Raw genomic sequence first — 26295 nt, forward strand, 5'->3', positions numbered from 1 at the left:
AGGCAGAGGCAGGTGGATTTCTGAGGTCAGCCTGGTCTACAGAGTGAGTTCCAGCACAGCCAGGGCTACACAGAGAAACCTTGTCTTGAAAAACTAAAAACAAACAAACAACAACAACAACAAAAGATACTTTGTCCCCAGATGGGAGTGAGATTTGAGGGAGGTGTGATACCTTAAGGAAGTGGGGTCTAACCTCATGTTGGTTACATTGTGGCAGGTATTGAAGGCTAGAAGTCTGTTCGGACACTTTAGATCCCAAATCAGCAATTCTGTGTTTAATTCCCTTAGATAGATACCCTAAGTGGGTGTGCTGAGACATAATAATTCAATTTTCCATTGTTGAAGGTGCCTATGTCTTCCATATGTTGCTGAATCAGTTTACACTCTTCCCACAAAACCCATATTTATCAAAACATTTCATCTTTCATCTTTTTTTTTTAACGGCAGTTATACTAACAAGTGTGCTGTCTCATTGTTTCTTCAACTAATTTGCATTTTCATGATGTTTAGTGATGTTTTGAGTACCTGTTTTCCATTCAGTACTTTCTTTGGGCAAATACCCACTCAAACTTTTTTGCCCACTTTTAAATTGGCTTTTATCATTGTTATTACTGAGTTGTAGATGTTCTTGGCATGTTTTAGATACTCACCCCTTGCCTGGTAGTCAGTTCACACACATTCTCTACCAACCTGCAGGTAAACCCCCAGCTTTTCACCACTGTGCACATTGTTGGATACAGGCTTCTCATATTTGCCTTTCATTATGCTGATATAATTTTTTTCCACTCATAGCTTGTTGACTTTTCGCTGTTACCAATGTGAAATACACTAGTTTTCTCAAATGCTTTCATACATTTCATGTATTGTGATTTTGTTTGTTTGTTTTAACGTTTCATATTACATTGATTTGTTTTCTTACCTTGAACCATCCTTGAATTCCAGGAATAAACCCAATCTCAGTAATGAATGTGTGAGATGTGATATTTTTATCATACTGCCAAAGTCAGTTTGCTAGTATTATGTTAACATTTGTGCATCTATACAATGGCTCATGTTTCTTTGCTTGCAATGCCCCTTTCTGACTCCAGGATCAGGTAATGCTGGTCTCATAAAACGCAATCTGATCGTTCCTTCCTCTACAACTTTTGAAAGCCTTTGGAAATTTACATCTTATTTAAATATTTTATAGAATTTACCAGTTGCAATAAACTGGTTCTGGACTTTGAGTGTTCAAAAATTTCTTTATAGATATCAGTGGTTGGATTTCTGTACTAATTGCAGGTCTTTGGATTTTTCTGCTTCTTCATAACTAACCTTTGTAGTGTGCTCTGTATTTAGTTGTTCACTGGAGTGTCTTACAGTCCCTTCTGTTTCTGTTTTACCGGTTGTGTTCCCTTACATTTCTGATTTTATTTATTTTAGGAGACCCCTCCCTGCTAAGTTTTCTATCAGTCACACAGCCCTTCCCCCACCCTTGTCTAAGAATCTTCAAATCTGCTGAAAAATTTTAAATCAACTCTTATTTCCATTGACTTTTAAATCGTGTTTCTATTTACTACTGAATTTATCTCTGTTGTAATTTTTATTGCCTCCATCTGCTTAGTTTGGGCTTAGTTTTTCCACTTCCTTTTGGAGTTCTTTGTGGTAACATGTTGCTTTGTTTGGCAATGTCTCTCATCTTTTACTGTAGGGATGGCCGCTTCTCTCTTTCCTCTGAGTACTATCTTCACTGTCACACACAGGTATGGCATGCTGTCTCTGCATTTTGATTTATCTCAAAAGTTTTTTAAAGTTTTCCTTCTGATTTCGTTTTTGAACAGCTATGTGTGTAAGGCCAGTGTTTCATTTCTACATATTTGGAATTTTTCCCCACATGATTGCTGTCACCTACGTTGGCCTCAAACCCCTTGACCCTCCTACCTCAGCCTCTCTGTTGCTGGTATTAATCATTGACTTGTGCTCTGTTCTGGAGAACGTTCTCTTTAAACTCAGGGAGAAATATATGTTCATGCAGTTACTGTTTGGTGGAGGCTTCTGCTTGTATCTGGTAGTGCCATCTGCCCTTCAGCGATGTACAAGCATCCTGCATCCTTGTTAGTATTCTCTCCTACGCTCTGTCTATTATTAAACATGGGTGCTCCCATTATTGTATTGAGTTTATTCTTATTCCATTGTAAGGTGCCTAGATTAATAACTGTGATACGTCAGGTAGGAACTGATGCTTTATTGCCATACAGTGTCTCTTGTGTTCTTAAAGGGATGGGTTTTCAGTCCCTGGTTATCCATATCCTTGAGTGTGAAGTGTTTCTTTGCTTTGGGCTTTGATTGTTAATCCATGCTACGTGCTTTTGATAGGGGATTTTAATATATTTACATCTCAAGTTGTTGCCAACCTGTAAGATGTATTTGCCATTCTGCAGTCTTCTGTGCATCAGTGTCCCCTTTGTCCTTGCTACCTCATCATTTGTGAGCTTTTGTTATTGTTGTTGTTCTTTTGTATATCTCCTATGAGGTGTGTGCACGCATGTGGTTATGATGGGGCTGAAAGTATTTTAGCTGCAATCGGTTTTTTTTTAACCTAATAACTTCAATTAAAAAATCATGTAACTTATCATCTTCAACTTCTGCTTTAGAAAACTAGTGTAAAAATACATTTCATGTCTTTGCATACACATTAGTATATTTTACAGTTATAGTGGTCCCTGCTCTTCTGCTTCTGTGCCAGAATTAATAATTAATACCCTCTTGCATTATTGCAACAGTATGTATTTGTCTATCGACACCTTTATCAGCAAATCTCAGGCGTCCCTGTTTCTATTTGGTTTCTTTTCAGTTGGAAGACTCTTTCAGCATTTCTTGCAAGGTAATCATTGGCAAACCCTCCAGCCTTTATGTAGGAAAGCCTTTATTTCTCCTTTAATTTTGAAAGATGGTTTCGCCGGATACAGAATCGTTGCTTAATAGTTTATTCTTCTCATTTGGGGAAGGAATCAATCCCTGCTTTTCCAGTTACAAAGAAGAACGGCGATGATCTTTGGGTGGTCCAGTTTATTTTTCCCTTTCACAGTTTTCTCTCTGTCATTAGCGTCTGAGATTATAATGGGGCTCTCACTGATAGTGCTCAGGCATGGGTCCGTGCTAGTTAGCTTCCTCTGGACTTCCTTTCTCCAGATGTCCATCTCCATCTCCACACACTGAGGAGGTTTAGGTCATTCCACAGATGAATTTCTCAGTCCCTTCCTTTTGTAGTCTGGAACTTTCTAAGTGTATCTGTTGGTCTGGATGGTGGTGTCCCACAGTCTAATTGGATCATGTCAAACGACCCGTGGTGAGATTGACTCTTCTATCTTCTGTCAAGATTCTGCTCCATCTCGTGATCAAAAGCTGACCAACACAACCTGGTTGGGGAAAATGTTTATTTGGCTTAAAGGTTACAGTCCATCATCAGGAGAACACAAAGCAAGACTCACCCTGAGGCAGGGACCCGGAGGCAGGGACCTGGAGGCAGGGACCCGGAGGCAGGAACCTGGAGGCAGGTGCTGACATAGCAGCCATGGAGCAGTGCTACTTGCTGGCTTGCTCTCCATGCCTTGCTCAGACAGCTTTCAGGCTGATTTCTAGGACCACCGGTCCAAGGGTAGCACCTCCCACAGTGGGCTGGGTACCCCCATATTAATCATTCATCAAGAAAATACCCCAACAGACTCACCCACAGGCTTATCTAATGGAGGTGATTTCTCAGCTGAGGCTCCCTCTTCCAGCTGACTCTAGTTTGGTTCAAGTTGACAAAATATAACCCTCCTCAACTGGTGAATTTCTCCATTCAATGGTTATTTCCCAAAATTCTAACGTTTCTCTTAGTTCCTTTGTATTTTGTTGATTTGTTTGGCTAATGAGTTCTTCGGCCTCTTCCACCCAGTACACTGAACACATGTAAAGGTACTAATTTTTAATAATTTATCTTTAGCATCGATTTCTAGGGATATAGTGAGCCCCTTTGACTGGGATATGTATTTCCCTCTTTCTTTCCATGCCTTGGAACGCCACGTTAGGGTCAGCACATTGGAGGAAAACAGCCACCTTCTCCCATTCAGTTAGGAAACGACCAGGCTGGAGATCCTGAAGGCATTTTAAACCTTCTCTGTGAGGTTGTCTCTCCTGCGAACTTGTGCGCTGAAGGCCACACTGAAGGTGCTTTGCATTGCGGATTAGCTGCACTATTCCCTTGTTTCTAGAGCCCTCTCAGATCTTCCACTAGGCCGTTTAGGGAGCTGGCAAGACCTCAGAAGTCAGTGGGTCCTGTTTCCCTCATAAAAGTCTGAGCATCACAACCTTGTTTCATTTCAGTCTTTGGTCTTCCTTTGCAAGGAGAAGCAGGAGGGCGCTGGGCATTTCCTTTGGTCGCCCTCTGCTGAGCTGTGTGATAGGATATGGTTAGGAAGTGCCTGGTGTTTGTTTTCTTGAGAGCTGTTGTGTGGCTGTGCTCTGTACCCTTCTGAGACCAGAAGCCCCTGCCTGGCTTCTTGATTTCTGGAAAGTGGATTGACTCGTATGTTCCCAACCTGGTGTTCTGTGGGAGGAAAAGAGGGCTCCGTTATTTATTTATTTATTTATTTATTTATTTATTTATTTATTTATTTGCTTTACCCTTGCCACCAGCAGCTCACAGCAAGTATCTGGCACACTAATTGAATGCCACAGCTTTAAGTGAGTAACTGGTCCCCCCACCCTGCCCAGAGGAATATGGAATTTACAAGTGACCTCAAATTTTCTCTTACACCTTGAGACTCATCTTGGATTTTCCCACCCTAACTTGGAGAGTCACAAAATAGTGAGGAAAAAGTACAATCAAAAGGCTTGAGTGGAGATTGTACAATACACACACACACACACACACACACACACACACACACAGACACAGAGTGGCTTTGCTCTCTAAGCTTGTGTTCTGTCTGCAGTGGGAATGACTGCACATCAGTTATAACAAGGGGCATATCAGAAATGTGTGTTCATAGCTTTAGTAATCTGTAAAGCTTTTGGCAGATTTGAGATAGTGTTCTGTTAGGAAAGATTGTCAGGATAAACATTATGGCTTCAGATCAGAGAGAAGTGCGGGAAACAGTCGGGATTTAACTCTGTTGTGGACTAGATATTAGGATTAGTCATGGCGTTGTGCGCAGGAGAGGGTGGGAAGCTGTGGTGGGGGGTGGGGGAGATGTGATTTACCTGCAGCAGTCCCAGCCTACACACACTGGGGCTGGGTGTCCTGCGGCTATCCCTTGTGCTCAGAGTCTATAGAGGCTGACGCTGGTGAACCCAAAGAGAGCATTTACTCAGTCTGTGGGGGCCCAGTGTCTAATTTGGGGGGCCCAGTGTCTGGTTTAGGAGCCTTCCTCTGAGGATCTATCTAATGGGGATTAATCACCCCCAGCTCCCCTCCCCAGTTATGAAACATTCAGAATGTGGGGCCTCACTGGAGGAAGTTTCTTACTCGAGGGGGGCGGGCTTTGAGGTTCAACAGACTGGCGGTACTTCCTGTTCTTTCTCTGATTCTGGACTGCCAAAGCGATGCTATGGGATGGCCTCATTTTTCCTCCACGCCTTCCTCCCATAGCGGTCAGTATCCCTTCTGTGACCATGAGCCATAACAAGTCTTTTCTCCCTTAAATGGCTTCTGTCAGGGCATTTTATCATAGCAACAGAAAAGAAACCACTAGACTGCAAAGAACGTCAAGTTGAAGGTTACCCGAATGAGTCACATCACTAGTGTGAGCTCTGCTGCCCCATCCTCTTCGAGGCCTCACTTAAATCAATCTATGAGTCACCTCTGCTGTTTAGGTACAAGTTTGGCGCCCCCATTCCAAAAAGCTGTTATACCAAGCCCAACTCTGAGACCTCATCACAACTCATCCTTGCCACAGAAAACCCCAAAATTATCCTATGTGAATTGCTTGTTTGTAAGAAGCGCAGTAGCGCCGGGCATGGGGGCACACGCCTTTAATCCCAGCACTAGGGAAGCAGAGGCAGGCGGATTTCTGAGTTCGAGGCCAGCCTGGTCTACAAAGTGAGTTCCAGGACAGCCAGGGCTATACAGAGAAACCCTGTCTCGAAAAACCAAAACCCAAAAAAAAAAAAAAAAAAAAAAAAAAGAAGCGCAGTAGCTCATTCACTCTGTTCCCGAGTTGTCATTTGTAGAACGAAATGAAACAACAACAACAACAAAACATTTTCAAAGGCCTCTCATGACACAAAGGTGTCTGTGGAGGGTAGTTATGGTCTTTAGCATGTATACTGATCAAGGGTCTGGCGTGAGTTTGTCCAGACTGTAAGTCTTTTGAAAGAAAGGGGAGGGGCTGGGAGACGGGAGTGTGCGCATGCTCAGTAGAATGCAGCTCTGAACTTGGCGTACACAGCCTCTTAGGAAACCAGTCGTCCTTTGTCATGTGCAATCTTGACCCTGCCTGCCCTGTGAACACTCACTCTCCTCCCTGGAGCAGCGAACGGGGGTGTTGCTTTGCTTATTACCAAAACCAATTTCCAGAACGGGTAATTGTGTTCTGACTCATGCCATTCTCCCGCATTTCCTGGCTGTTTCTGGTGACTTATGTCTTCCTCTCGGCCCCTTAATGGATATGTAATGAAGCGACATATTTCAAAGTCCTAGCTGTTTTTCAGACTTCCCTTACGTCCTGTCTCCGTGGAGGGCTGCCTTAAAGCCTGGCGCACGCAGGCCCTACCCGTGCCCCAAACGCAAGGAGTCTTGTTAAGACTCACACCTTCCAGCAGAAGGTGAGCCCTGGAGGCTGGGAGCTTTGAAGTGTTTAGATGAGGCTACCCCACCCATCTGCTCTGCTCCACATCACAACTTACTTCTGCCAATTTTAGCCATGAACTTGGTTGTATGATATTAACCTTCTTCGGCCTCATTTTCCCCATCAGAAAAATGCCGATAAATAATACTAACATCAATCTCCAAGGCTTTTATGAAGATCAAACAAGTATACATCCAGAAAGACATGGTTTATGGGAGCATCGGTGTGTGCTGCCTCAGGGTCTGAGCCTTCGATGCCGTCCACCAGAAAGCCATTGCCAGCTAACAAGTCTACCCGGGTGCTGGAGAGATAGGGATTAGAACAACAGAAACTCAGCTAGAGCTTCAAGTCCCACACATGGCAGCTTAGGGACGGGAATAATGATCTCACACAGAAGTCAGGGAAGTCTTCCCAGGGGAAGTGGGCTTCCACGATACGTCTCTGGGTGAGTCTAGTCTTTTGCTCATAGAGTCCATGTGTTGAGTGACTTCTAACCAGAGGGCAAGGTTGGTGGCATAAAACCCTCATTAGGGGCAGTGAAGAAGTTGCAGACAAACAGACAGATAGACACACAGACAGTGTGGGATCAGGCAGGGTTCTGGCTACTTCTTGTGTCTATTAGGTACAACATAGCAGGAGGAACTGGCTGGTCTGGAGGTCTCTGTCAGGGAGCAGTCTCAGGATCTAAACATGTGGGAGGAGGATGCTGCAGTTGCTATTCTTTGCACATACTGGTGTGCAAACACTCACACTGGGACCTCAGAGAACTGAGAGAACCCACTTGAGCCTGGACCATATGGGGAGCTGATGCAGGTCCCATGAGTCTGAGGTCTTGGAATTGTGGACATGATGGTGCCCATGTCAAACATGTGCATTTACCAAGCAGTTCACTCACTCAGAGCGTCCTCTGTTCCCTGCAGACACACTGTGTGCTAGACCTGGAAAACAGTGATGGACAGAAATACAGTACCTGCCAGGAGCAACTGACTCTTCCTTAGGCAAGATAAGAACCAAGTCAGTCACGCCCTTAGCCACTGGAGGCTCAGGAAGGAAGCCATGGAAATAGGGCTTAGGAAGGTTTGAATATTGTGGTGGAGTTTCCAATAGGGAATCAGTGGGTAGCTGAGGTCTAAATGAAGATTTTAGGGTGATTGGAGTTCAGTAGAGGAGAGGATGGAAGGCTCTAAGCCTGGGAAGCCACATGGCTTATTCTTGCACAGAGTAGAGTCCAGTTTGGCTAGGCTTTCTAAAGCTTGAGGACATGGTGGACGACACACACTGGAGAGTTAGCTTTGAAGGACACAGAGGGTCACCACGGTCATTTGGACACAAGGATCTGGAGATCTTGGAGGTGTTAAGTTTTGTGCAAGTCTCTGGAGGTTGTAAAGAAGAGGTGCAGTTTGCACAGTGGATCCCCGGGGCTTAACATGGAAGTAGGGAAACAAGAAAATAATTATACAAAGCTGAAGGCAGCTTAGGCTGGGTTCTGGCACAAAAATAAACACACACCGCCAACCAGCCAACCAGCCATTGTGTGTAGTGAGTGCTGAAGGGTCTGTTGCAGACGGAGGGTAAGTCCTGTCCTGCAGAGTCCCTGGAAATGCTGGAGTGGGAAAAGCCTCGGAGGGGCACCGTGTGGCCTTTCATGCAGATGAATTTGCATTTATACTATAGGAAGGGCCACTGGAGGTTAGAAGGCTGGAAAATGAAATGATCAGATTAATGTGTCCACCGAGGGTATTTATTTCTCTTCCCGGGGATTTCCTAAGCCAGGCACTTATTGAATTTAGGGTAATAGATGGAAGAGGTGGTCCAGCATCGCCACAAGCCAAGATTGATGGGAGGCATATTCCTTTGTATAAGAGTTAAGGGGGTGTTAAGGGGAGTTTAAGCTTGCCACTGTGACAGGCTTATTTATCTTGTAAATAAATACTTACCAGGAAGCCACATGAGCCTTCCTCCTGGCAGGCCCCTCCTGTGTGACAGGATGTCACCCCAGCGGAACTTCCATGTGGAGGCACCATGAGTTAGCATGCTCGGGGAGGGGAGGGATTTGTGCAAGTGCCAGTAGCTAGGATTGTGGGGAAGTTGGGGAGGGGCATAGAGTGTCTAGCGGGACACCTTCGATGTGAACAGGGTGGCCCTGTGCGGTGTTCTCATATTCTAAAACTGAGACCCACAGGCACCAACGAGCTCAAAGTCAGAGATGAGGGTTTCTGAGGTGTGATGTATGAATTGACCACTGATCACAGGGGTGAGTGTGAGATCTGACCTCTCACCTCTGATGGGATAATTTAGTGATGGACTGGACCACCTACCTTTGCTTCCATCCTCCCAAGCCATGATTAGTCTTCATAGCTGCAGATCTGTTCTGTAATGCTGGGCTCACAGGTGATTGCGCTCATGTGGGTGGGAAGTGTTCACGGAGGGCACGTGACCAGACTTTCAACTCGTTATTTATTTTTTTTTTCAGGTTACAGAACTCAACAATGTGAAAAATGTAGCCCGATTGCCAAAGAGCACCAAGAAACATGCTATAGGGATTTATTTCAATGATGACACCTCGAAGACCTTTGCCTGTGAATCAGGTTTGTTTGAGGCCAGTGGGGTTGGGGTCTTTGGCTTTTATCATTGAGTACCGGGCATAGAGGATAATAGATCTTTGTGGGGTCTTTGTTTTTTTGTTCTCGCCATTTCCACAGATCTTGAGGCAGACGAATGGTGCAAAGTTCTCCAGATGGAGTGTGTGGGGACCAGAATCAATGACATCAGCCTCGGAGAGCCTGATTTATTGGCTACCGGGGTGGAACGCGAGCAGAGCGGTATGTATGCCAAGTTTGCGCCGCCCATCTCTCTCCTAAACTGTTTTGCTCCCGTATGATGACACACAAGGCGTCCTCATCCTATACATTCTGAGTTATAAATATGTATGAAGAAGTTATAATAGCAGTCTATGTAAATGACGCAGTGAATGCTTTCCTCAAACGTTCTGTAATCTATAGTAGAAAAAAATCAACATTAATGGTTTCAGTCAGAAATGTTGAGGATCACAAGGTGTGCCAACGGAATGGAAGATGCTTATGAATATCCAACTGTTACATTTGCACAGAAGTCCCACCCTAGAGATGGTAGGACTCCCCCTCATTTTGTAGATGAGGTAAACACCTTGTTCCAAACGTACTATGGGCATTTGAAACTAGACTATGATCGTAGGCCTCTATTTACTACGATCAGACTTCAAAGTGTGATAATTTTCACCTTGCTGTTTCACTTAAAGTATGTTTGAACACTGTCCAATGTTCTTAATAGAATTTAACCCCAACCCTGAATATTTCATCAAGTTTAAACCCACTTAAAAACGGTGATTTAAAAGTAAAATTCAACCCCTGAGCCAACTCAGCTCAACACAGCATCGAGGAATAAATCTTTTAAAATAATCATGACCAAAATATTCATGAACACTTTAGCAAAAATCAATGTTCATTCATAGTCTGAGCCTAGAATAATTGCTTCATCTCCAAATAGCTCAGCCTAGTGGCTGGGGGATTGGATGCCACGGGTCTGCTTCAAAGCCTGCCTTGATCTACGAGCTCTTGTCAGAGTGGCGGGGGCTCTGGGTCACCTGGATGGATGGCAGACATGACTCAGGTGGAATTGCATTGGTGGTCTCCATGCCCACTCCAGTTGTTAGTTAAAACTGTGCTCCCTCCCTCCCAAGCAGTGCTGTGTCCTCATGACACATTTACAGTCTTTGCCCACCCTGAATGTACTGTCCCTACCACAATCTGTGGCCGCACAGCTGTTGTTCATCAAGACCTGGAAGTGTTAGCTTGAGCAGAGTTGCCTCTTGCCAGATTGGGAACTAGGGCCACAGAGAGGGGAAGTCACTTCCCATGGCAATTCACCTCTCCCCCCCCCCCCCCCCAGACCTTACTTCTGTGGTTCAGTCAGTCAGTGTAATGTTGGACAAAGGGGAGCTAGCCAGGGTGCTGGGGACACAGTCCTGGGCTTTGTTAGCATGGTAGGGCTCAATTGTTATGTTCTCTAGAATGGCCAGGTCAGCACATAGCTTTCAGACATTTCTGCCTGCGGCATAGTAGAAATGCACAGTGCTAAAATTCAAATTAAAAACCATGCCTAAGGTTTCCTTTTATGCTGCCATTTTGGTAGGCTTGGGGTTACTCTCATTATGGGTTCTTACAGAACTCCAGTATTTCTTTGAAAGTATTTTATATAGTCTTATTTTGTAGGGGTTCAAATAAGTACAATTAAAATGGTTTCTCACCAAAAGCATGCTGGGCAAGCACTCTCCCACTGATCTCTCTCCCGCAAACCCCACTAATTTATCTTATAGCAAATCAATTTGCCTCTAAGAGAATCCATTAACAATGACCCCCCCCCCTTTACCTATGACATACTGAAGACAATTTTAAAGTCATGGGCCCAGAACTCTCAGGGGACATAATGTGTTTCATGATAGTTTCTAGAAATCCCTCAACGTTTGGCTATTGATAGTTTAAAATAAATTTATAAGCTTAAATAGCAGGTGACTAAGCCCATTCATGAACACAATCTTGATATTGCTATTTACCAACTTCAGATAAAATAGATAGATTTGGATGATCCCTCCTATTATAGAATAGCTAATTTTGAACATTCCTAATATAAAACTGTTAGCATCACACTATCCTGTCAGCCATCTGGGATCTGCTCTAGGATGGATGGATAGAATTGTGCTTGCAGGTGCTGTAGCATTTTTGTTCACGTTTCATTTAGAGGTTTTTGACTCTGTAACTTTTTATGTTACTGACTTTTCTAAATAGCAGTAATAAAAGCAGTGTAACTGCCTGCAGGTGAGCTCTTGTTTACAGCCACCAGCTAAGTTAGTTATCACAGTCTCGGTGACATTTTCAACAGTCACCCAGGAGGCAGAGGGCTATCTTTTTTTGCAGCGTTGACTAAGGAAAGTTCTTTGTTCAAACTCGAAGAATATCCCTTTGACATCGTCACAATTGCACGCTGTTACTGTGGAGCGTGGTTTAAATAATTTTACTGAGCCGATGGTAGAACTGTAAGCTGACCAGTGTTACTTTAGGACCACAAATCACAGATACAGCCTTCTACACTGTATCTTTTGTGAATATGAAAGTGTAGGTGTAATTAATGTGTGCTCTGCAGGGGAAAAATTGCTTTTAGCGGTTTCATGGCTCTGATCTTTTATTGGCGTACATTTTTTTTTCCCACGATGCAAATTGAAAAGGTCTACAGATGATCTTTGTTCGTGTAAATAGTGCTTAGTGTGGGTTGACACCCAGAGTGTATCATTATGCTGTGTAACAGCACCTGCATTTAAAAACTCATTTTTTTCTGCGACAGTTCATTTATAACGTTTATCTTCCTGAACACTCCACCAACCCCTAGCATGTACATATTTGTTAATGCTTTTTGTGTTCCTGCGATGTCTTTGCTCTTTCATTTCTGGGGATTTTAGACTAACGTTTTGTTTTTCTCCCAGAGAGGTTCAATGTGTATTTGATGCCATCTCCTAACTTAGATGTACATGGCGAATGTGCCTTGCAGATTACATATGAGTACATCTGTCTTTGGGACGTCCAGAATCCCAGAGTTAAACTCATCTCTTGGCCGCTAAGTGCCCTGCGGCGTTATGGACGAGACACCACGTGGTTCACTTTTGAGGCAGGGAGGTGAGTTTGTGGCTTTTGTTACATCCTTTCCCGGTGTTTGCTTACCTCCTCCAGGTTCAGATCATGGCAAATGGGCCAGAAGAATACTTTGGGAAGTTCATAAACCGATGTTTTATGGCAAGATTATAGTACAATGTTCAGGCACCCCGACATCCCTTCATTCCTAGGGAGGGTTCTAACTCTTCAAAGATATGACACAAATTTCATTACTCCATTTGATGGCATCCCACAAACTGAGGCTGAGCTGGTAAACTGTACCACGCACGGACTGGGATAAGCTAACTAGAGGCCAGCTTCCTGCTGTTTGCACATCTCCTGGTTGTAATACAATAGTTCTCTATGGGAACTAACAGGATAGATCATACACACCACTGACATTTCTGAGGTTGCAGCTAACTAAGGTCCATCTTAGCTACTCTGGTAGAAAGGCTGAAATGCTGGAGTGCTTCTTTCTAAATCTCAGTTGTTGGGAGTCCAAGAGCCCTAAGAGATTATTCCCCTTAGAGGCAAACACAGGAGTGAAGAGAAGACAACTTCAATCCAGTGAATCAAGGCCTACAAAGAGATCCTGCAGGTCTGTGATTCATTTTACCTCCCCACCCCCACTCTTCCTCCCCAAGAGTTTAGTTTCCTTGTAAAGGCACCTAACACAGCCACCTCTTGTGTTTTGAACTTTCAAGAGACTCGAGTTTTAAGAAGCAGGAGTCCATCCAATATTCAACACTCTAGCATGGAATAGGGAGGGTTTCACAAACCTGAACCCCAACTGAGGAATTGTGGATACTCCATGGCTTTGGGGGAGGTAGAGTCAGTTTTCACTAAGGGTGTGGCTTCTGGTAGGTGGACCCTATGCCAGAGGACGGCCTTACACCCATGAGCATATAAACAGCACAAACTGGATGATGGGTTATTTAAAAAACCAAACACCGAACGGACAATGCTGGAGACACAAAGTTGGGTGCTGGTTGGGAGACAGGGCACTGGGCATGAATCTGGGAGGAGATGGGGAGGACTAAGAGTTAAGAGCATCAAAATATGTCGGATGGAATTCTCAAAGAATGAATGAAAATATTATACTAGAAATGAAACATAAGCCCCGGATGTGTGTTAAAATTACTCTGAAGTAACAACTTTAAGCATTTTTGAGGTAGTTGGCTAAAGTTGATAGTTCCTCTCCCAGAAATGATATGGATTTAAAGAGCAAAAGTGAGTTCTGATCACTGCCTGGTCCTCCAGCTCATGTGAACAAGTGGCAGTAGTGCTCCGTCCAGGTCAAGCTAGTTCACCTCATTTTAAGTTTACAGCCGGAATCTATAAAATTTACTTTTTGGAACTATGATTAATTTAATGTTTCCTCAACATTTTAAAAATTAAAAACAGTTGTTCTCTTCCATAAGCAGTTCCTCTTTGTCTGCTTTCTTTCCTTCTGGTTTTGTCGTTAGTTTCCTTGTTTTCAATTGTTTTGAACCGGTATGTCATGTACCCTCAAGCTGGAGCTTTTGCCTTCTGCTCCCAAGTGCCAGGATGGCAGATGTGCACCACACTCACGAGTTGTTTTACCTTCAAGGACATAGACATGAGTTGGAAGTCTCCTGCGCAACAAGGGCCATGGCATTAGAAGATAAACCTTCCAGTTGGGACTGGCACTTCTTTCTCTCAAAGACCAGTCTACTGTTTATCAGGGGAGTTCCGATGGGCAACTAAAGACGTGCTTGGGTGGACTGGCTGCTTCCTTTCTTGTCTCCTTACATTCTGTTAGGACTTCTGGAGCAGGGTGGGGGCTTTCACAATGCAGGAAGGGCCGAACACCAGGTGATAAACATCCTGAGATCACTGGAACCCAAATGGAGATGGAGCTGTGTTACTTCATCACAAACTGAAATAATAAGGCCATTTGTGTCTCCCCCAAGTGTAGGAACACTTTCCTGTCTGCCTTATTTTATTAGTGAAGATAGTTTCGTCCTTGGTTATATTTGGGTATCTACATCACAATGCAGTTTCTCATAACTGATACTATGTCCCACCCCCTCACTTTCAGAAGCAAGCAGAGCTGAGGCTCCCACTGGGGCACACAGCTTTCACACTGCAAACTGGAGGTGTGAACTACAGTTCCATTTCTTCTGTGTCTAGGAACGGTGGGAGTTACGAGTCTATGGCCGTCTGTACACGGGGACAGCATAACACTCATCTCATAACAGTGCTATTAAGATAAAATAGAGGCAGGGGAACAAACTCCCCCCGGGCAGAAGCCCAGAAAGTAGGAGGCAGCTGGATTAACCCAAAGTGACAAAGCAAGACATCCATTGTCTGTCATGACTTAGGGTGTAGGAGTAGAGATGGCTTCAGGCACGGCTTGATTTGGTGCTCGTTTGACAGGACTCAGTTTCATTGGGGAGCTGTGCTTCTTCTAGTCTGTCTATTTCCTGAATGTCCTGGTGACTTCTGGAACTTTGGAGTCTTTGGAGACATGAGCGAATGGGAGGGAGGTAGATAACTAGAATACCTTGACCATTATATCCAATATGACTCCAGCTCTAATATTATACTCAGTGTGTCCTAAGCGCATTCTATGAAGCTCACAGGATGGGAACAGAATGGGGAATGTCTCCCAAGGCACAGAGTGCAACAGTGGGCTTGTTGTCTTTGAAAGGGAAAAGATGTGAGGCTTCAAAACCTCAATGTGTATCCAACACAATATTCACTTGTTCTAAGTAAAAAGGACCAAAAGAGGTTATTTTGTTCATGTGTGTGCTTGTGGTAGTATTGCACGTGATGTGTATGTGATGTGTTTGTGTGTGTATGTTTGTGTCTATGGTTGTATGTATATGTGTGTCTATGGTATGTTTATGTATATGTACATGAGTATGCATATGTGTATGTAAAGTATATAAGTATGTGTATGTCTGTGGTGGTATGTGTATGTAATGTGTATATGATGCAATTGTTTGTGTATGTGATGTGCATGTTTGTGTCTGTGAAAGTATGTATATGTGTATATGTATGTCTGTGATATGTGTATGAGTATGCATGTGTGTATGCATAAGTGATATGTCTATGCATATGTGTGTGTGTCTATGGTACTATGTGTGTGTATGTGTCTGTGGGCATATGTGTATGTGTGTGTGTATATGATAGTATGTGTATGCATGTGTGTGTGTGCATGTGTGGTGTAGTAGTAGTAGTAGTAGTAGTAGTAGTAGTAGTAGTAGTAGTAGTAGATGCCTTTGGAGGCCAGACGAGGGCATCAGAACCTCTAGGACTGAAGTAGCAGGTGGTTGTGAGCTGCCTGATGTGGGTAGGCGGAGCCAAACCCGAGTCTTCTGAGAGAGAGACAAGTGTTCTTCACCTCTAGCCATCTCTGCTGCCCCCATATCATCTATAATCTTGTCAGCATCTCATTCCTTACTTATGAAGCCATCTTTACATGTTTAAGGAGGCCTCCATCAGTGAGTCACAGACTTAGGAAGAGCATCCTGATTTGATATTCCTCTATCCCTTGGCTAGTGTATTAATGCCCTTAGCTCGGGTTTAGTTGGTGAACCCCCATTTGCTCTTTTCTCTTGGAGCCTGGGCACACCTTTCCTGGGTAGCTGTGCAGTTGGGGCCAAGCCTCTGGGACCTTCTACCTATGTCTCCCTTCACCTCCCAGGACAAGTACATTCAACCCTATTGCCATTTTTTTCCCCATGAAGAAATTTGAAGATGAAGCATAAAAATTGTAATAACCTGCGACTGCACAAAGATTTCCTCCTGACAATAACAGTAACAATTCAGGTATTCTAGAGGCCTAAAGCTTTGTTGCTTCTTTTGTCTGAGGTGTTTGTCTTTAGCCTGCTGCTTCCGCTGCTCTGGCTCTGACATCTCACTTACACACATCAACCTGCCAGAGGCCACAGCTTTCCATGGGAAGATCCAATGGCAGAGTGCTCTTGGGGCAGCTACGTCCCTATGGATCCTTTCCAGAAGTGCCATTGTTCGCAGAAGGGTGGCAGGTGTCCAGTGAGCTTTCCCTTTTATGTTTGGAGCGGGCTGCTGGCTTCACATGCTTCGGTGGCAGGCTCTACCTCGCCTCCGAATGATTTAAATTAATACCCCGGGTTTCTTCGCCTCTGCAGGAGTGAGAGAGGCTCAGGAGACATTTGGCAGAACGTGCTAAATAATTTCCACACATGAATGCCTTTCTTTACTGACCGGAGAGAGAGTCTCTCTCGGGCCTTTGACATCATTTAAAAAGAAATTTTAGGTAAGCCAAGAAAGGTTCCCGGCACAGATGCTTCCCCTAAACTTATGAAAAGGTTTGTTTTTTTGTTGTTGTTGTTGTTGTTGTTGTTGTTGTTGTTGTTGTTGTTGTTGTTTTGTGTTTTTGTTTTGTTTTTTTGCTTGGGGTGTGAGACCATCTGAACAGACTCGGAGAATAAGTGATAGCTTTTCACATAGCTCACACCAAATGCACGCTCGCTGGTGAGCTCACACTGCGGAGAAGTTGGACTCTCTTCTAACTGAAGGGCCTATAAATAAAACAAAAGCCGCGTTGACGTCTCCTGGACACTCACGACTGGTACTCTCGATGCAAGCCACTGAACACTCTCGAATGTCTCACTCTTTCATGGGCGGTTCATTTCTTATTATCAAGGAAGGGGAAGGGAAGTGGGCAGGGTACCTTCCTTTTCACTATGTTGAACAGAGGAGTTCAAATAGGATGCTGGGTCTTGCACACAGACCTGCTCAGGAGAAACGAAATCCTCTTCTTCCACCAGGATTTGGAAATGATGGTGTCCCAGTTTTCCTCACTCTGTGTTAAAATGCTCTGAACCTCAAGACTGGCTTCACTTCCGAGCCCAAATGTGCGTCCAGGCTCCTCCCCCAAGACAGGTGCCATCTCCAACATCATCAGTCAGATTGGCATCCGTGTGACATTGTTCTGGGATGTGGTCCTTACCTTCCCTCTGAGATGAAGATGTGAAGAGATGTCCTTCCAGGAGCATCCGAGCTAAAACCAATGGCTGGAGGGAAGGGAGGAAGGGAGTAACATGATGCCAACACTCCTGCTTCTGTCTCTTTTCCTGCTCCTGCATGCATGAACCCCTGAGGAAGTTTTTCGCCTGTGTTTTCTGAAGAGAGCTGACCAGCCCTGCCTGCCCTGCTGGGTTATGCAAGGCCATTAGTCTGACTGATGTGTTTTTCTTGTATTGCCTTGGGCCCTCCCCCCACTGTGCTGTTTTGTCAAAGCCTAGAGCTACATTTTAATGTGTTGAGAGGGTGCTGATGAAAGAGCTCTAGGCCAATCAGTCAGACAAAGCAAGCAGGATGGGAGGGCCTGGGCACCAAGATTAGAAGAGGCCGGAAGGGAATTGTGTGAGAAGCAGAGGTTTTGTCAGTTCCCCACTGTGTGGGCCGCACAGTACAACTAAAGGTCACACATCATTTACTAAACAGACAAGAAAACTCCGACATTCAAACCAGAGGCCGCGCCGCGTGTCTGCTCTACTGAGAGATGTGAAAGCGAGCCAAGAGTGAAGTTTTGATGCCGTAGCCATTTTGCTATGCTTTGGTCCTTTGTTTTTGACCCCAGCATCTGAAAGATTTAAATGCTACTACTAAAGAAAGGATCTGCACTATGTTTTTAAAAGGAGACATTGGATGAGGCTGGGGATATAGCTCTGTTGGTAGAAGGCTTACCTCCCATGCACAAAGCCTTGGGTTTGCACTGTACCACTTGCTGAAATTGAGCACCGTGACTCACTCCTGTAAACCAGCACTCCGGAGGTAGAGGCGGGAGAGAGATCAGCAGTTTGCGCTCTCATGGTTGAATGCATATTGACTTGGAGGATAGGATGCGCTGATGACATCCTATCTCAAGATAAACAAGCAAACATTCAGGCATTGTCCAAAAGGGTCACTTTTTTTTTTTTTTTTTGGTTTTTCGAGACAAGGTTTCTCTGTATAGCCCTGGCTGTCCTGGAACTCACTTTGTAGACCAGGCTGGCCTCGAACTCAGAAATCCGCCTGCCTCTGCCTCCTGAGTGCTAGGATTAAAGGCGTGCGCCACCACACCGGGCTTCACTTTTTTCTTCAAAGTTGCTCTTGCCAGTTGATGAGTGATGATGTAGAGAGAGCATTGTCCTGTGAGCATTGTATTCTTTACTGTCACATGAGCATCGAGGACGAAGACCAAGAAGGAAGGAAGCTTTATCATGGAGCCTAATCTATGATCGATCAATCCATAGATCAATACATGCATGGATTCGGTAATAACTGAAACCACATTTTCTACCATGAGTTTTAGTCAAAACAAAACCAAGCTGATCAAGGCCCCTGGAGCACCTCTTCCGAGCCTTCTTGCCCTCAAGGGACAGGGCAAAGAGTAGGTGACTTCTTCCCCTTAAAGAGTCAATTAAGACTACTTCTTCCTCTTAATAATACAAATTCATATACTCTGTGTTTGTGGAATGGGGAGAGATGTGTAAAAATCACAAAATCTAATAGAACTTGGTGCAAGGAAGTGGTATCAAGGTTTTATGGCTTACGTGCAAAGGAGCTGAGAGTGGAGTTTGTGGTGGCATAAGATGTCTTCATGAAACACATCACGGAAAAGTGTCCAGGATCTCACCTTTTGTACTTTATTGGATAGGTACAACATAATGATTAAAATCCCATAATCAGCGTCCCTGACATTATCTTCTCAAGCTTACCTGATTGACACCAAATTCTCTCTCCCCTCTTCTCATAAACCCACATTTATGACATTTAATATAAGCAATATTTGCCATTATTGGGCCCTAACATATAGCTGTGGCACTGGGCTAACTATGAACTTGGACTGGAATATATTTCCTTGTTCTAGGGCATTAATTGCGCCTCCTGGACAAGACTCAGAAACAACAACAGCTTGAGCTGGATACGTGCTTAGCTTCTTCATGGCGTTACACAGTTTTTCAGACATGAACGTACCTTAGGCAGTAAGTAAGGCAGTGTTCACACTCTCAGCAAGAGATAGAAAGGAGAGGCTTCAGAGGATCAGATCCTTTAAAGCAGGCAGATACAAACTCTACCATTGTTGACTATAAATCCATACTAGAACCCGTTACAGTCAGTCTTGCTGCGTGTGATTTTACCCATTCTTTAAGAGAGGGATAGTAGGGGACTGGAGTGACGTCTTAGCAGCTAGGGGTACAAGGACTCAGAGTTGATACTCATCACCCACATGGTGGTTCATAACACACTGTAACTCCAGTTCTGGGGGGATACAGTGGCCTCTTCTGACCTACAAGGGCATTAGGCATGCATGTGGAGCACACACACACACAGCAAACAAAACACCCATACACATAAAGTAAATATTTTTAAATTAAAATATTCATAGTAATTAAATATATTTCCATATGCACACACACACACACACACACACACACACACACACATATACACTAAAATATATGTAACTGAAAAAAATTTGGTTTGCTCTCGCCTAATGGTACCTGGCCAGCTCCCTTTATCAGTTTGTTTCTGGATTTTTGTGGTCTGAGGTGGATTTTCTCAATCACCAGTCACCAAACCCATATACATTGCTTTCCTGGAAGAATTTCCCACATGTCCCACACATTAATTCAGCAGAGTCGTGTTCCTTAAGGAAGAGTGATGGGTTGCATTTGATTCAGCATGCTGGCCAGAAGCTGGACCATAATTTGATCTGGGGTTTTGGAAATGAAAGAATCCTTAAGGCTTTTGTCTGCAGGGGAGCTTAGAACAGTGGGGAAGAGAGACGGAAACCCCCTCTTCCCCCTGGAAGTTACAATCCATATGACGATTTTCTGATGACAGACTGCCCCTGGAGCGGGAGGAGGGACCAGTGCCACAGGGTCTCCTTTGGAGTAGATAGGTGAAATATAGCATTATTACTGAGAATGGAGAAATAGTACTTATCTTCTACCTCAATTTAAAAAGAAAAAACAAAACAAAACAAAACAAAAAACCAACCCCCCACCACCAATCAGTACACATCAGCTGGGAGTGTTGATTCTCTGTCCCCTATTACAATTAATTAGACACTGACTATTTTGGCCTAGTTAATTTTATTTAGTAAATGTGCATATGAGCTATAATCATATTAAGAACAAATGATCTTGGTTCAATGCCAAGTCTGTTGGCATCCCCTTAATTCCAGCACTCCAGAGGCAAACATACAGAGCTGTCGCAGGTTCGAGGTCAAGGTGGGCTACATAGAGTTCTAGACCAGCAAGGGCTACACAGCAAGACCCTGTGTCAAAAGTAAACAAGCGAGACCTCAGTGTGTCGGTCAGCCTTCCGAAAGCCGGGTTTCCAGAAATGTCTTGTTTTTGTCTTTACAGGATGTGTGAGACTGGCGAAGGGTTATTTATTTTTCAAACACGAGACGGAGAGGCCATCTACCAGAAGGTCCACTCTGCTGCCTTGGCCATAGCTGAGCAGCATGAACGGCTGCTGCAGAGCGTGAAAAATTCCATGGTATGTCCAGAATGTCTTCTTTCTGTCCAGCACGCACCACTGCAGAGTGTGCTTTGGGAATGTACATGCTGAACAACGGGGCCCGCCTTACACACACAGTTGGTTTGTTTCTTTACTTACCACCATAGGGTGTGGGTTGAATGCTATCCTTAGAATTCCCAGTGTGACTAACTGGTAAACCATCCATACATGAATTCATCTGCTTTGTCTCTAATTATTGCGCGTGGATACTTGCACGTGTTGTGTACGGCCTGGAGGATGCCCAGTGACAGCTGTGTTTTCCATTTCCAAAGAGGGAGTTTATTAAGCGGGTAGCAAGCATTTGTAATGAGAAACCAAACAGGAAGTAGCAGAGAGACGCAGCAGAGAGGTGGCAAAATATCCTGTCAGGTGCTTATAACATCACCAGAGAAGCCTGGGGCAGCCTGACTGGGAGCAAGCATCATCAAACCTCAGCTTACGTCACACAACAGAAACCCCTTGGGAACTCCTACTTGGGATGTCCGGCTGAGATTTTCTCTCAATGGTTGAACATCTGACTTCATTTCTGCTCCTACCTCAGGCATTTTTAAACCTCGGGATAAACAGTAGTGATGTCTGTTGGGAATGGTTTGCCTAGCCGTTCTCAAGATTGTATTATACCCTGACCCACTTGCAGCTTCTCTCTCCCCATAAGAGAGTCGGGGTGGGGGGTCACTGGACGGGGTGTTTTAGAAGACACTTTGAGATAAACGTGTTTAGGTCTGAAAAGGAGGGGACTTTTCAGTAAACTTACACAACAGGTGACAGTTCACCAACATTACCGTTGACACAAGGGTCTGTCAACATCTATAGACTCATCTCTGCGGCTCGCCGGCCTCCTCCATACGTGTACGCATGTCTTTATCAGAGGTGATAATTCAGGGAATGACTGTGGGGATGGATTGCCATTCAACTGCAAATGCTCACTGAGCCAGAGAAAGCCTGAGATAGCGCACGTAGCCATTCGTCTGCTATTGTGTGAAGATGCCGTGAAACACACACACACACACACACACACACACACACACACACACACGCACGCACACACGCACACACACACACACACACACACACCACATGTGTATATGTTTGCCCCCCCCCCTTGTTTTTGCCTTGCATGCTGCTGAGGGCTCTAACTGGAAGGGGCTATTATAATTCTTCAGTATCTTCTAGAAAGAGAAGAAAGATTTCTAGAATTCTTTAAGGGATTTGTCTTGTTTGGGTCTTTTAAGATAAAGCCCTGGGTTCCAGTACTCACCGTTTAGACCAGTCAGGCCTTGAACTCAAGAGAGATCTGCTTGCTTTTGTCTTCCTAGTGCTGGGATTAAAGGTGTTCATCACCAAGCTTAGCTCTTGTGTGAGTGGTGTGTGTGAGGTGCTGGGTGAGAGGAACTGAGTTCCAGTCCTCTGCAAGAGCCATACACCCTCTTAACTGCTGAGCCGTCTCTCCAGACTCAAATAGCAAGAAATCTTTAAAAAGAAACACAAAGGGTAAAAAAAAAATGCCTTAGAGACAATAAAAACAAAAAGAGCTCCTTTGTATTATAAGATTTGGCGGGTGGGGGGGGGGTTGATTGTGATTTGAAACTGTGTGTAACTTGTTTTTTGGGGGAGGGCAGGCTTCATGGGGCCAGAGCTCACTGCCAAAAGAGGTAAGAGAAGCAGGGAAGAGCCACGTCTGCTGGCCCAAGAGTCCATGATCATAGTTGCATTTCACAGGCAGTTGGGGTGGTGCAAACTTGAGGCCTGACGGGAATTAAGAGGGTGGGAGAGACACCTCATGTGGGAGATGATTTGCCAGACATTATTCTTGTGTAGCCGTGAGGATGTTTCTGCATGAGATGGTCTTTTAATATTTTTAAAAAGTTCTATTTCATGTGCGTTGGTGTTTTGCCTGTGTGTCTGCCTGTCAGATCCCCTAGAGCTGGAATTACAGATAGCTGTGGGCCACCATGTGGGCGCTGAGAATTGAACTCCAGTCCTTTGGAAGAGCAGCCAGTGCTCTTAGTCACTGAGCCATCTCTCCAGCCTTGTATTTTAATATTTTAATTGGTCATTTGAGGAAATAAATTTGCCTTCTGGGGTGTTATGGAGCTTCACTCCACTGGTTGGAGGGAGGCCTGGGCAGCTCAAAATTCCAATGAGCTCACTCTCTTTGCTGACGGTCTGGAGCTGGGACATTGGTCTCCTGTCTTCACACCCAGATTTGCATTGATGGCGTGAATGCTCGTGGTCTCAGGCCTCCACATCACAGCTGAGATCCTTTCACATTCATAATGACACAAACCACTGAGGTAGTTCTCTCTCCGTCTTCCCCTCTCACCCTCTCTCTCTTTCCATCCATTGATCCTTCTCCACTCTCCAGTTAATTTAACCACCACGGAGTCCACACAGCTAATGCAGACTCAGGCTGTCATAGCTAATGCAGACTCAGGCCACCACTGTCCCTTGTGCTGTTGGCTGCCTGGCTGCCTTGTAGCCAAACCTAGTTCCAAAACCAGTGTGGCACCGTTGCAGCTTTGTGGGGTGCATCAAAGTTCTAGGTTTTTCTAAGCTCCAGTTTTCTGCTTCACCAAGTGAGAAAAACAGTAAAAAGCTAGCTAGGGTTACAGGAGATCAGCTTGTAACACTTTCGACATGGGCCACTGCTGAGCGGATCCATCAATTCAGTTCAGGCCGATCTCAACACCTACATCCTATGTCATTCATCTGTCTGTCTGTCTGTCTGTTAGGACTGAGGAGGAGTAGACCATGATGCAATATGCTTGTTTAGATCACAGACCACTGTCGGGCTCTACGAGAAGAGCCATGTTTAACCACAAAATCCACACAATACCAACGAGCTTCAGACAAAGGAACACTGACCAGAGACAGCACGTCCTCTTGCTTCTGTCACACAGCAAGATACCCATTGTCAACTTTTGAGTGTGCCACTTCTGGTGTTTTAACCTGTCGGCGTTTTAACAAGCAGAACCGTGTCGGACACATGACTTAGAGTTGGCGTTTAGTAAGCAGACAACCTTGAGTGTTGGTCCTCTCCTTCCATCTTGTTGGTGGATGCATACTTCAGGATATGTGACCTGGAAGCTTCTGAGCTCTCTTCTGTCTCTACCTCCACATCCCCGGAAGAACACTGGGATGACACGCCGCTGCTACTGCACACGGCTTTCCGTGGGGTCTGGGTATTCAAACTCAAGTTCTTATGCATTTTTTGTAACAAGTGCTGGCTGAGTCATCCCTCTAAACCACAGCTATCGTTTTGATAAAAGTCTTATACGACATCCATGTATTCATATAGCAAGCGTCTGTTGCGTGGCTATTTAGCTCTACACTATATAATTTTTAAAATAAATACATATATATTTACTATATGTAGCTATTGCATTAATTTTTAAAGGTATGCTTAAGGGGCTGGACATACGGTTTGACAGTGAAGAGCACCAACTGCTCTTCCAGAGGACCTGGTTTTTGTTCCCAGCACCCGCAGTGTGGTCACAACCCTCCGTAACTCCAGTTCCAGGGGATTTGATGTCCTCTTCTGGACTCTGTGGGCACCAGGAATGCAAATGGTTTACAGGCACACGTGCAGGTGAAAACCTTGTTACACATGAAACAAAAGAAGAAAACTTAAAGCTGTGGTTCCGTGCAGTGCTCGATCTGTTGGCACTGACAACTGCTTATCATCGACTCTTGGAGTTCAAACATTAAACCGAAGACTGAATGCTTTGAAAGATTTGATTTTTTTTCCCCAGATGACCTCCCAACAAAACTTTCTTTTGGCACATACAGACTCGTTGTATGTCTCTTTGTCCTTATACTTTCTATGGGTGGCAGTAAGCATAATTCAGTGGTGGCAGAAGGGGAAATGACAGGGAGAGACAGACGGAGTGGCAGGATGTGTGTGCCCTGGACTGACAGTGGGGATCGGGGTGCTCCTGACTTACCCGCTTTCCCGTTAGATGCTTGTTGGGTCCTAAGGAAGTTTTGGTGAGATCACCTTATTTGAAAACCCTCATTAGCATGAATCAGTTCTGGAAAGGCGGACGGGGCTGTGTGTGTGCTTTTCCATTTGTCTGCCTCCTCATTATTTCCACTAAAATTAATCGGGGGTATGAGTTATTTATTCAATCATCCCTCTGAAAATTTAACTGGAAAATAATGTCACTTGCCTTTAATTTGCTGCACACTCTGCGAGTTCCAGGAGGGACGAACGGCTTTTAGGCGGGCGCATCCTGTTTCAGATGAAATGAGAAAAGCATCCAAATGGGATCTGAGTGATGTGGCAGTTAAGCTGGGGATTGTGGGAAGCCAAACATTAGTGTAATTTAATCAGAGCCCAATTAGGGGAGCGAAGATATACCCCATGATACAGCGGAGGAGAACGAACTTGTCCCAGGGTTAGTGTTTTGGTTTTCTAAGCCTATGGTTGCAGTCACAGGGAACCCAACTCTATTCTTTCCTAGCGATGACCTTTGCCCTCCTGCGGGCCTGTCTCTGAAGTAGCCAATCTTGTAACTGGCAGAGGTGGTGACAATCATCTCCAGCCTTAGCCTCTTTGTTACAAAATCCAAGCTCTCTGAACACCTGTTGCTTCTGTAAAGCCCCAGTCGCTGCATCCACAGTGGAGCCATCAGGGGACCGCTCTGGTCAGAGCCTATAGCCTTGGATGAATCATCTCAGTGGCCCCGAATCCCAGAGTTCATCAAGATGAGGCTGTGGGTTGGAACAATTATTAAGGCAGGCTTGCATGGCACTCTCTGTATTATGAGGAACACAGAAAAGGTCAGGCCACACTGACCACACTGCTCAATGTGGCAAAGCCTGGAAATGCCCAGTCAAGCCCTCCCTCTGCAGATGGACTCCGGTCCTTCTGCCTTCTGAAGTGGCCCCCTGCTTTCTAGGTTATCACAGTCAGCCAGGAGACTTCCTGTCCACCCTGTGGTCATGTGCTCTCTAATCTGTATTTGTAAGTGAGCAGTTTTCTCTTGCTACATGGCAGGATAGTGGCACTCAGGAGCCACAAAGCATCACACATGCTTGTTCATTGGGAGTGCTGGGCGGAACCCAGGGCTCACACGAACGTCTCTGTTTGAGTGGGTCTGGGCTTTGAGCTTAGCCTAGTGGGATCTCTTTGCCTCTGTTTCTCCGCAAACGGTTGTATGTTGTCAGTTAGTACAATGATCTCATTTGGAGGTGAGAAGGGGAAGGGGTGGCTCCCAGGATCACATGGTTACTGGGAGATCTTGTCTCCTGTAGGTGTAAAATCTGGAGCC

General features: G+C 44.8%; 1 protein-coding gene across 2 annotated transcripts in view, besides 1 other annotated feature; it reads left to right on the top strand.

The window, feature by feature from the left end:
* The window catches only part of Dok5 (docking protein 5), a 147969-nt gene that overhangs the window by 88748 nt on the left and 32926 nt on the right, over positions 1-26295 (top strand). For both annotated transcript variants that reach the window (NM_029761.4, NM_001163686.1), the window contains exons 3-6: positions 9286-9400; positions 9515-9634; positions 12328-12517; positions 20866-21001. In NM_029761.4, coding sequence (NP_084037.3) covers positions 9286-9400; positions 9515-9634; positions 12328-12517; positions 20866-21001 — 561 coding nt within the window. The remainder of the gene's footprint in view (positions 1-9285; positions 9401-9514; positions 9635-12327; positions 12518-20865; positions 21002-26295) is intronic.
* Positions 15475-18887: an enhancer, noted in NCBI's record as "VISTA enhancer mm1402". NCBI's record gives its function as "enhancer in: heart[6/12]" and the evidence as "EXISTENCE:transgenic organism evidence [ECO:0001131][PMID:17130149]".

This window comes from Mus musculus, chromosome 2 (assembly GCF_000001635.26).
Source record: "Mus musculus strain C57BL/6J chromosome 2, GRCm38.p6 C57BL/6J".
Taxonomy (NCBI): domain Eukaryota; kingdom Metazoa; phylum Chordata; class Mammalia; order Rodentia; family Muridae; genus Mus; species Mus musculus.